This window comes from Chaetodon trifascialis, chromosome 7 (assembly GCF_039877785.1).
Source record: "Chaetodon trifascialis isolate fChaTrf1 chromosome 7, fChaTrf1.hap1, whole genome shotgun sequence".
Taxonomy (NCBI): domain Eukaryota; kingdom Metazoa; phylum Chordata; class Actinopteri; order Chaetodontiformes; family Chaetodontidae; genus Chaetodon; species Chaetodon trifascialis.
Window position 1 is genome coordinate 31,079,315 of NC_092062.1, and position 12,119 is coordinate 31,091,433.

The 12,119-nt window shown below is 44.6% G+C and overlaps 2 protein-coding genes across 3 annotated transcripts in view; one reads left to right on the plus strand and one right to left on the minus strand.

The window, feature by feature from the left end:
- Positions 1 to 66: 66 nt before the first annotated feature.
- Positions 67 to 4,809, plus strand: LOC139333669 (phosphomevalonate kinase-like). The gene is made up of 5 exons (XM_070966264.1): positions 67 to 452; positions 1,745 to 1,808; positions 1,897 to 2,049; positions 2,247 to 2,376; positions 2,447 to 4,809. Exons 1-5 carry the CDS (start codon positions 358 to 360, stop codon positions 2,590 to 2,592), a joined length of 588 nt encoding a protein of 195 aa, XP_070822365.1. The 5' UTR covers positions 67 to 357; the 3' UTR covers positions 2,593 to 4,809.
- The window catches only part of LOC139333668 (tropomyosin alpha-4 chain-like), a 16,633-nt gene continuing 9,315 nt past the window's right edge, over positions 4,802 to 12,119 (minus strand). The window contains exons 6-9 of one of the 2 annotated variants that reach the window (XM_070966263.1): positions 9,523 to 9,598; positions 6,556 to 6,618; positions 5,803 to 5,872; positions 4,802 to 5,597 (exon numbers count right to left, since the gene is read on the minus strand). In XM_070966263.1, coding sequence (XP_070822364.1) covers positions 5,515 to 5,597; positions 5,803 to 5,872; positions 6,556 to 6,618; positions 9,523 to 9,598 — 292 coding nt within the window. In that variant the 3' untranslated portion in view covers positions 4,802 to 5,514. The remainder of the gene's footprint in view (positions 5,598 to 5,802; positions 5,873 to 6,555; positions 6,619 to 9,522; positions 9,599 to 12,119) is intronic. The other variant, XM_070966262.1, reaches the window with a different exon arrangement.

Genomic DNA, 12,119 nt, shown 5'->3' on the forward strand with positions numbered 1-12,119 from the left:
GACATAAACGGTCCCTCCCCTACGTCCCGCTACGGTGGTTCCGTCCAGGGTGTGACATAATCACGTGTTACCGTAACGTGTCTAAAAGGATGGCGCTTTACAAAAACACACCTGTTTATTTCCTGCGTTCTGTCCACAAATCAACTTTATACGTCAGGCGATGCACAGCCAATCGGTTTGATATCGATTACCTCCTTCTGGTTTGAATAAAATCGGTGTGACAGTCGCCTTATTATGAAGTGCTTCCTGTTTGCTGGGACGGTTACGGTTCGGGTCCAGCGTGGTCAGACAGTCGGAAGACTGAGCAGATGAGCTGCCGATCGATCAGCGGCGGGTGTTGACAGGACCCTTTGGCGGATGGAGGATCGAGAGTCTGAACCCAGACTTGTTCTGGTCTTTAGCGGGAAGCGAAAGTCCGGAAAAGATTATGTGACGGACATGATCCACAACCGGTAAAGCCACGATCCGGACGCTTATTATTAGTGTTAGATATCGATCGGTCGCTGATCTGTGAGTTTGTAAAGAAAACTTGTCTGATTGATTATTTGTTTGCGAGGAAACTTCCGCTTTTATCTGAGATCAGCTGACTGAAGATTATTATTTTCTGTTGGACAAGAAGAACAGACCGTCGGTCTGTTTCAGACCAACTAATCCAATAGATCGAATATCGATAATCAGACTCAATTACTTTTTAATATTCTGTTAAATTGGATTGATTTTATTCAATAGATTAAAGAGATAATCAGGAGTTCTTCAGTCCATCGATCATCATCATCATCATCATCATGAGTGACCACAAAGTTCGATGATGACCTGTACCTGTCTGTACTTGTGTCTATGTCCGTATCTGTGTCTGTGTCCGTGTCTGTCTGTGTCTGTACCTGTGTCTGTGTCCGTATCTGTGTCTGTGTCTGTGTCCGTGTCCGTGTCCGTGTCCGTGTCTGTGTCCGTGTCTGTCTCTGTGTCTGTGTCCGTGTCTGTCTCTGTGTCTGTGTCCGTGTCTGTCTCTGTGTCTGTGTCCGTGTCTGTCTCTGTGTCTGTGTCCGTGTCTGTACCTGTGTCTGTGTCCGTGTCTGTCTCTGTGTCTGTGTCCGTGTCCGTGTCTGTGTCTGTGTCTGTACCTGTGTCTGTGTCTGTGTCTGTGTCCGTGTCTGTGTCCGTGTCTGTCTCTGTGTCTGTGTCTGTGTCTGTGTCTGTACCTGTACCTGTGTCTGTGTCCGTACCTGTCTGTGTCCGTGTCTGTCTGTGTCTGTACCTGTGTCTGTGTCCGTATCTGTGTCTGTGTCTGTGTCCGTGTCTGTACCTGTGTCTGTGTCCGTGTCTGTGTCTGTGTCCGTGTCTGTACCTGTGTCTGTGTCTGTGTCTGTACCTGTCTGTGTCTGTACCTGTCTGTACCTGTGTCTGTGTCCGTATCTGTGTCTGTGTCTGTGTCCGTGTCTGTACCTGTGTCTGTGTCCGTGTCCGTGTCTGTGTCCGTGTCTGTGTCTGTACCTGTGTCTGTGTCTGTGTCTGTACCTGTCTGTGTCTGTGTCTGTCTGTGTCCGTGTCTGTACCTGTCTGTACCTGTGTCTGTGTCCGTATCTGTGTCTGTGTCCGTACCTGTCTGTGTCTGTACCTGTCTGTGTCTGTACCTGTGTCTGTACCTGTCTGTGTCTGTACCTGTCTGTGTCTGTACCTGTGTCTGTACCTGTCTGTGTCTGTGCTTGGCTGTGGCTGAGTTCCTCCAGTTCTTCTTCTTCTTCAGTTTAGGACCTGACGTTTGCTGCGTCCTGCGTCTGTCTGGACCTCTCAAACAGCAGTATGCTCAGGTGAGCTCAGGTGAGACCAACACCTGCTGACACGCCCGACGCGTCACACACTTTGTGCTGACTCATACGGCTTCTGTGGATTCTGCAGGAACACGGTCTGGACCTGGAGCAGCTGCTTGGTCCCGGTCTGTATAAGGAGCAGTACCGGGCCGATATGATTCGCTGGGGAGAAACTCGACGACGCCAGGATCCTGGATTCTTCTGTTGCCTAGCAACCAGAGGAGCACAGCAACCTGTCTGGGTAGGTGACCGTCCACTGATGATGTCAGCACTGATGTCACCGGCAGCTCCTCTTCTTCTGGTCTCTTCCTGCTATCCTGCTGCTCCTTCCAACCTTCAAGTGCTACCTAGCAACAAACTGGTTACCACCTGGTTTACTAGTGGTTAGGGTTGATTGGTCACGTGCTGAGTGATCGTGTCTGCTCTCTGATTGGTCAGGTGGTGAGTGATGCGCGGCGGTTGTCAGACCTGCAGTGGTTTTGGTCTGAGTTTCCTCAGCAGACTCGAAGTGTCAGAGTTCAAAGTTCAGAAGAAACACGCAAGCAGAGGGGGTGGAGCTTCACCACAGGTGAGATTATCTGTGTCTGGTACCTGTCTGTCTCTCGACCTGTTTGTCTGCTTACCTGTCTGTCTCTCAGGTGTGGATGATGCCGAGTCAGAGTGCGGGTTGGACAGCGGCGTTGAATTTGATTGGATCATCACTAACGAGGCTGACGGCCCGTCGTTAGAGGAGCAGCTGCAGCCGATCTTGAAGCTGGCTGAGGAAGCAGCTGATAACCGCTGATCAATAATCTTATTGATAACTAATGAATGTTCAATAAAAGCAGCCGGTCTGTGGAGCTGATCACCGTTTCTTGTCTGACTATCAATAAAATTTGCATGGTGAAGACGAGTCTGCAGCACATTTACATCATCACTGCAGCAGCGAAGGCTGATGGGAGATTATCACCTGGACTGTAAAAACTCACCTGTTTGAGACTTTCAGTTTAAACTTCTGCTGTTTGCTTCCTCCTTCAGAATAAAACTGCATATATTTACATAAAATGTTTTAAAAACTACAGTAAAAATGAGAAAGGTTTCATTTAAAGTTGAAATTTTTTTGACTTAAAAAACTACACAACAGTATGAAGTATTTCAAATTAAAGTACTGCTTACACAGTAATGCATCAGTAATAATACTCAAACATTATGTAATAATGTAAGACTGACAACAGTACTTTTACTTCTGATACTTTAACTACAAAAAACTGTTAGTACTTCTGTAGTTGTAGTGTTTTTACAGTGTGTATTACTATTGTCAGAGTATCAGTGGATCCTTAAGAAGTCAAAGAGTCTTAATTGGATTTTTCTTATTTCTGAAAGTTTTTATTTTTGTTGAGTTTTTTCTCTAATGTGCGTCTGAACTTTTATTTCTGTAACGTTCGTTTTAGTCGAGACGATCAATGATTCATAGAAGTGGTGAAACTTTTAGTTTGTCAGATGATGATAATGATAAATGATGATATAAAGGTCTGATACATAAACGAACAGTCAGTCAGACTGAAGCGAACGATTCCACTGTTCAGAGCTCAGTGCAGACTTTCAGACGTTTGCTTGTTCTCAGAGAATGTGATCGTATGAACTCAGTTCAAGAAGTATGAACGTGTTGACTTGGACCTGGACTTCCTCACCTGGACTGAGGTGGTCACAGCGGTGTCTGTATTCATGTGCATCAGGGCTGATCCATGATATCGTTGCATAAAATTCAAACTTTTTTCATGTAAGGCTCAAACATCGCATGAAACGTTCTGAAGACTAAATTTAGATCAAGTTTTGTGATCGTGCACAAAGAAGATGATCAACAGTGTGACTGAGTCAGAACGAGCATCTGATCGACTGATAGACCCCAGGCTGGTTAACTTCAGGTCTCAGTTGTGATGACTCAACTATGCACCAGAACCAAGAGCAGAGACCACATGAGCACACTTTCCATACAGAGCTGGTACAGACTGAGCTCTTTTATTCAATTCAATTCAATTCAATTTTATTTGTATAGCGCCAAATCACAACAGAAGTTGTCTCAGGACACTTTCCATATAGAGCTGGTACAGACCGAGCTCTTTATCTACAAAGAAACCAACAATTTCGCCATGAGCAGCACTTGGCGACAGCGGCGAGGAAAAACTTGCTTTGAACAGGCAGAAACCTCGAGCAGAACCAGGATCAGGGTGGGCGGCCGTCTGCCTCCACCGGTTGGTATACAAAGCTCTTAATGGACTAGCACCAAGCTACATGGCTAACTCCCTCCTACCATTTGCCTTGAAGAACTCTGATCATCTGCTGGTTTACTGATTTTCTTTCAGCTTCTGTCAAAGACTCAAAGCTCTGGAACAAACGACCTTCAGAATATTTTTAACAGAAAGCTAAAAACTGATCTCTGAACTTCCAGACAGAAACTTTGTGCTTTGCCTCGCTCTTACACGCTGCTGCCTTTCATTAGAATATTTGCTTATTTTATGCTGTGATTTGATGCGTTATCCATCTTTACACCTTGACTTTATTGTACTCTAAGAGACTTGTGAATCCGCTGCTCTCTGTTGTAACTCTGGGGTGCAGATATGCCCCACAGTGAGATTCCATCCATGACAAGACGCTCTGAGGCGGCTGTCAAGTGCCTGATTCGGTGTAACAGACTTGTGGTGAATCAGTTTTGTAGAGAAGGAAAAGATTGGATCTATTCTATCCGTTATTTATCCTTATTCTTCTCTCCGCAGGTCAGACTTTATTTTCATCCTTATTCCTTTTTTTGTTTTTATGTCCATTGTCTTTTCTATGTGAAGCACTCACTTGGTGCTGTGATGTCTGTCTTATGAAGCACTCCGAGCTACAATTTCTGTATGAAAGGTGCCGTACAAATAGTTCATTATTATTCAGCAAATGAATGAGCTCCACTTTAACGTGCTCCCACTGTGGACGCCTGTTCGTCTGCTGCTGAATAAAAACCACAGAGTCACTTTGGATCTACATACCAGTGGTGGTGCTTTTATTTTATAAAATCCTGTCTCACGTTGTCATGATTTATTACAATGAGCTGTGACATCAGCGCAGTGATGACATCAGCACAGTGATGACATCAGCACCGGCTTCCAGGTAAAAACATTTTATAAACTTTATTCACGTTATCAGGTCAAAGGTCACCTGTAGGAAAAAAAAAATAGGGATGCATCTCTGACCTCTAATTGGCCCCTGGTTTACCATATATGGCAGTGGAATACCTCACTGTGATTGGATACCTTAAACCCCACCCCCATGGAACCAAAATAAATCATTGGCTAACAAGACGTTGGCTCCAATCAATCGATTAATAAATGTGGCAAAGAAAAGCAATCAGAGTAACAAGAAACCGTTAAGACAAACACCCAAAGATGAATTAGTCATTAATTAGTACTTAACGAGGGAATGGCTGTAAGTCACTGTTAAACTCCCTTATAGCAGCTCCTCATCTGGCCCCCCCACATAATACTGAGGAAGGAGGAGGGGGATGGCACTGTCTGTGGGTGAGGAGAGGGGGAGGAGAGGAGGCCAGACATGAGGAGTAAATGAAAGCAACACTCCAAATGTAACTTAAAGGTTCAGAGAAGGAATGTGTTCAAGCAGGAATCACTAAGATGGGAGAGGGAGGACCCCCCCCCCCAGGAGAGGGAGGTGAGGGGGGGGAGGAGGAGCTTCAGAAGGAGTTGAGGTCCTGCAAGGTCTGATCCAGAGTGGCCTGTATTTGGATGTTTTCTTCTTTGGCAGAAGCCAAAGATTCTGAAAAAGAAACAGAGATGCTGACTGACTTCCTGCTGTCCAATCAATAAGCTTTCTAATCAATAAGCTCTCTAATCAATAAGCTCTCTAATCAATAAGCTCTCTAATCAATAAGCTGTCCTGACCTTGATTAACGGAACATTCTGCTCTGTTAATGCCAAGAGTTATTCTTGATCACTGGTTATTATTCTACAAACTGTCTCACCTTCCAGGTTGTCGATGGTTCGCTCCAGTTTGGCCAAAGATCGCTCCGAAGTCTCTGCTCTGGACTCCGCCTGAACACAGGAAGTCAGCAGGTAACCAGCAGGAAGTCAGCAGGTAAACAGCAGGAAGTCAGCAGGAAGTCAGCAGGTAACCAGCAGGAAGTCAGCAGGTAACCAGCAGGAAGTCAGCAGGTAAACAGCAGGAAGTCAGCAGGTAACCAGCAGGAAGTCAGCAGGTAAACAGCAGGAAGTCAGCAGGTAAACAGCAGGAAGTCAGCAGGTAACCAGCAGGAAGTCAGCAGGTAAACAGCAGGAAGTCAGCAGGTAAACAGCAGGAAGTCAGCAGGTAACCAGCAGGAAGTCAGCAGGTAACCAGCAGGAAGTCAGCAGGTAAACAGCAGGTAACCAGCAGGAAGTCAGCAGGTAAACAGCAGGAAGTCAGCAGGTAAACAGCAGGAAGTCAGCAGGTAACCAGCAGGAAGTCAGCAGGTAAACAGCAGGAAGTCAGCAGGTAACCAGCAGGAAGTCAGCAGGTAAACAGCAGGAAGTCAGCAGGTAAACAGCAGGAAGTCAGCAGGTAACCAGCAGGAAGTCAGCAGGTAACCAGCAGGAAGTCAGCAGGTAAACAGCAGGTAACCAGCAGGAAGTCAGCAGGTAAACAGCAGGAAGTCAGCAGATCACAGGTAATAACAGGTAGTCAGGAATGATTTAGAAAGGCATTTAGAAATATTTGGTCAACATTATTTCTGTCTCACCTCCTTGAGTTTGCTGCTCAGGCTCTTGATCTCTTCCTCATACCTGTCCTCCTTTAGAGTGTACTGAGAAACAGAGAGACACAGCCAATCAGAGAACCAGGTGTACTGACACACAGGCAACAGCCAATCAGGTATGAGGACACCTCAGACATCATCTCTCATCACACCAGCTTCAGGTTAGTTAACACGTGCTGAAGCAGACGTAGTGAAACAGTGTTTTGTTCAGTGTTCATGTACACCTCCATTTCCAAAAAAGTTGGACTGTGAAAACAAACAGAACGTGATGCCGTACAGAACATTCAAGTCCAGATTTCACTGAAAGCAGCACAAACAGATCAAACGTTGAAACCGAGACAATTCATTGTTTCTGAAAACGAACAGGTGAGTCTGAATAAAGATGAGGAGGGCTTCACCGCTCTGTGAGAGACTGTGCTCGAAACAGTTCAACACGTTAAGAATAATGTGTCTCAAAGTAAAACTGCACAGAGTTGGTGGATTTCGTCGTCTACAGAACAAAATGTCATTAAAAGATTCAGAGAATCTGAAGACATCTGTGGACACAAAACCAGCACTGTCAGGTCCTGGGTTAGGGTTCAGCTTTAGAGCAACATGCTGCCGAGTAGAAGACGTCTTTTTCAGGGACAGACGTCTTATTGCAGCCAGACGACGTCAAACCACATTCTTCTGCGTTAAAAAAGAGTCCGGCTGTAAACTGACTGCCTGCGATCAAGAAACATGAAATATGACGAAGGAGAGTGTGAACTGTCGAGCAGCTGGAACCATCCATGAAGCCAGAACGAGGAAACGTTCCTCTTTCAGGATGAACTGAGGAGACGAACTGCTGTCAAACACTGACAGTGATGGTAGAAGATCTGAAGCAGCAGACAGCGAAACGTGAAGCTGAACAACTTTATTCAAACGAGTCGCTGACGACATCGTTTTCAAAACCAATGAAATGTCTCAGTTTCATCTGATCCATCCTCTTTGTGCCATTTTCAGTGAAATGTGGACTTTAATGTTCTGCAGATCACAGTTAGAACTTTAACCTGTTGAAGCTCCTGAGATGTTTCCAGCTGCTTATGAAGCGTCCTCTGAATTCCCAGGGATCAAACATCTTACAGAGGAGGCTACATTAGCCATCAACAACAACAACCAGCCAAACTGTGAAGTGGTCCAGCTCACACACAGCCACAGCTACAATTCATTTAGAGACTCAAGACCAAGGAGTTTCAAGGAGAGAAGTTTATTAATCTATGAAATAGGGGTGGGCCGATAGAACGATAGCAATATATCTCGCGATAGACACGTCATCAATAAAAAATGCGTTCGATAAAGCATTCGATAATTTTTTTTTCTTCGTCAGAAGAAACCTGAAGTTGTGAAGCGAGGTTGGTTGCATGAACAAAGGCACTCGCTCTCAGGTAACCGAGCAACGTAGGGAGTAATCGCTAATCAGTGAGAGAGACACGCTAACAGCCAATCATGTAACAGTATCAAGTTCGGTTGCGCCGTGTCGTTGTCTCATGTTTGATGCTCCGCGAGGAGTGAGATGAGAAACAGAAAGCGAGCGCTGCAGCGAGCGAAGAAATCGTCGATAAAACAGGGAAAGTCAGCTCAGTTTGGAGTTTTTTGGATTTTATAAGTCAGACCGTCGTCAGACCAATGTGGTCTGTAACTTATGCAAGACTGTCGTCCCCACCAAGACCAGTAACACCACAAACTTATTGAACCAGCTTAGCCGCGCTCACTCTTTGGAGCGCAGCCGTATTCGCCAACGTCCGCCAACCGCAGCCCACCGACAAGCAGCTGACCGCCATGCAGAGGTATCTGCTTCAGCGCCTGATGACAAATCATCTAAAAGGCACGAAGACGTAACGGAGGCAGCGGCATCTCATACAGCTAAAGACACGCTTCACTGAGCACTGAGGAGAAGCCAGCTTACAAACAGCTCTTATAATAAAAATATAACTGAACAGTTCATGTATGTTCAGAGGAAGAAGAGCGACTGAAGTTGTTCTTATGTCTAGGCTGGTTTTATAGTTCAGTCAGTGTTACTGTGCTGTCATCATGTTTGTTTGTTTGTTTGTTTGTTTGTTACAGATGTCAAGTATCTGCTGTGTTTCTAAAACACTGCACATATCTGAAAACATTTTATTCAGCAGAAGGTGAATCAGTTTGTGAACTTTCTGCACTAAACCTGCAGAAAAAAAGTTCTCAGGTTTCTCTGTTTACATTTTTACACTTTTTTTTACATTTATTATTTGAGTGTTTTCCATGGTTGTGTTGACATTTCATTTCCTTTCTGCCTTGATAGCTGAGGGGATTATAATCAGAGGAAGGTTCAATTTAAAATAAAAATGTTTAAATTGAATGTATTTTTCTCCTGGTCCTTATTTTAAATTGGTCATAAAAATATCAATAATTATCGATATCGACCGATATAAAACACTTATATCGTGATAGAGTTTTCAGACATATCGCCCAGCCCTACTATGAAATAAGAATTACACATTTTTTCTGAAAAACTTGACTAACATCTGCAAGTTTTCAGTGCCAATGTCAGCGCTGTAGTCTAAAGACAGGCAGTGACCCTGACCCGAGAATAAAGGGTGGCAGAGGCGACTCATACATGCTGATCGCTGAAAAAGGCAGCAAATCGAATCACATGCAGGGCAGCAAAATCATTAATAAGCTACATTAGCAGATCGCAGGTCAGCGACTGAGTCCTGTGACAGTGAAAGCTTGTTCCTTCATTAAACCCTGACAGTCCAGTAGTGTTTATCTCTGTTTATCTTTGTCCATCCACTCCTCTTTTAATCCAGCTGTTACATGAAGACAGACGCTACTGACACCCAGGTGTCCTCAAGCTTCCTTTCCTATTGTTGTTGTGATGTACTCAAGGAGTGTCAGCACATCACCTGAGGGTACAGTTACAGGTGCAACACTGCCGACCTCCCGGCCCCCTACCTTCTCAGTCTGGGCCTCCAGAGACTTTGCACTAGTGAAGACAGTTTTCAGCTCCTCCTCCAACAATCGACACTTACTGCAGGTCAAAGGTCACACGACAGACAGATCATGTCAGACAGGTGCTGTGAGTCATTGTGTTCCTGAGTTTGTGAATTCAGTAAAGCAGGTTGAACTCCGAGTTCATGTCCACACAATGAGGTGTGTAGTTTGGGGTGGTGTGTAGTTTGGAGTGGTGTGTAGTTTGGGGTGGCATGTAGTTTAGGGTGGTGTGTAGTTTGGGGTGGTCAGACCAGTGTGGCGTGTAGTTTGGGGTGGTGTGTAGTTTGGGCTGATGTGTAGTTTGGGGTCTTAAAATATACAGGAAAGCCCTCCGCAGTGCCAGGGCAGCCTATTACTCTGCACTAATAGAGGAAAATAAGAACAATCCCAGGTTTCTCTTCAGCACTGTAGCCAGGCTGACAGAGAGCCATAATTCTGTTGAACCATGTATTCCTTTAGCTCTGAACAGTAATGACTTCATGAGCTTCTTTAATGATAAAATTCTAACTATTAGAGACAGAATTCATCGACTCCTGCCGTTAACAGGTACTGTTTTGTCTTCAAACGCAGAAATCGTAGAAACTGTTACTCAGTCTGTCGCAGTTTTAGACTGTTTTACTCCTGTTGACCTTCACCAACTAATTTCAATAATTTCATCATCAAAATCATCTACCTGTATTTTAGATCCTATCCCGACTAAGCTGTTTAAAGAAGTATTACCTCTCATTGACTCTTCAGTTTTAGACATGATCAATCTCTCTTTATCAACAGGCTACGTACCACAGTCCTTTAAAGTAGCTGTGATAAAACCGCTACTGAAAAAGCCTACTCTTGATCCAGGGGTTTTAGCCAACTATAGACCGATATCCAACCTTCCCTTTCTCTCAAAAACTCTTGAGAAAGCAGTTGCCAATCAGCTGTGCGACTTTCTAAACAATAATAGTTTATTCGAGGATTTCCAGTCAGGATTTAGAGTGCATCATAGCACAGAGACAGCACTGGTTAAAGTTACAAATGACCTTCTAATTGCATCTGATAAAGGATTTGTCTCTGTACTAGTCTTAGTGGATCTTAGTGCTGCATTTGACACCATTGACCATGGCATCCTATTGCAGACACTGGAACACTTCATTGGCATTAAGGGAACTGCGCTAAGCTGGTTTAAATCCTACTTGTCAGATCGCTCTCAGTTTGTACGTGTTAATGACGACTCCTCTGTGCTCACTAAAGTCAGCTATGGAGTTCCGCAGGGTTCTGTGCTTGGACCAATTCTATTCACCTTATATATGCTTCCTTTAGGTAAGATTATCAGGAAGCACTCGATAAATTTTCATTGCTATGCAGATGATACCCAGCTATATTTATCAATGAAACCGGAAGAAACCAGTCAGTTAACTAGACTACAAGCATGTCTTCATGACATAAAGACCTGGATGACCTGCAATTTTCTGATGCTAAACTCGGACAAAACTGAAGTTATAGTATTCGGCCCTAAACATCTTAGAAAGTCACTTTCTGATGACATAGCAGCTATGGATGGCATTGCGCTGGCCTCCAGCACCACTGTAAAGAATCTGGGAGTCATCTTTGACCAAGACATGTCCTTTCACTCCCATGTAAAACAAATTTCAAGGACTGCATTTTTTCACCTACGTAATATCGCAAAAATCAGGCATATTTTATCTCAAAATGATGCAGAAAAACTAGTCCATGCATTCGTAACTTCCAGGCTGGATTATTGCAATTCTTTACTATCAGGCTGCCCAAATTGGTTGCTGAATATTCTCCAGTTGCTCCAGAACGCTGCAGCACGTGTTCTGACAAAAACCAGGAAGCGAGATCATATTTCTCCAATACTCGCCGCTTTGCACTGGCTCCCTGTAAAGTTTAGAATAGAGTTTAAAATTCTCCTCCTTACTTACAAAGCCATAAGTGGCCAGGCACCTTCTTATCTTAAAGAGCTCATAGTACCTTATTGCCCTACTCCAACACTGCGTTCCCAGAATGCATTTCTACTTATGGTTCCTAAAGTCTCAAAAAGCAGAACAGGAGTCAGAGCATTTAGCTATCAAGCTCCTCTCCTGTGGAACCATCTTCAGTCTTTGTCCGGGAGGCAGACACTGTCTCTACATTTAAGAGTCGTCTTAAAACTGTCCTCTTTGATAAAGCTTATAGTTAGGGCTGGCTCAGGCTGGTCCTGGACCAGCCCCTAGTTATGCTGCTATAGGATTAGACTGTCGGGGGACATCCAAAGATACACCGAGCTCCTCTGTCCTTCTGTCCCTCTCCATCTGCACACTCTCATGTCCTACCACGGCGTGTTACTAACTTAGCTCCTTCCCCGGAGTCTCTGTGCTTTGTCGTCTTGCAGGTTCCCATGGACAGTGTCTGAATCTGGATTGTGGATTTCAGCTGCGTCTCCTGCCTTGGCCCTGCCTGACATCCACTGCAACTGCTACTGCTGTTATTACATCCACTGTCACTGTTACTGTGACTGCATGTCTGTCTCTCTGTCTCTGTCTCTCTCTCTCTGACTGCATTTCTGTCTGTCTGTCTGT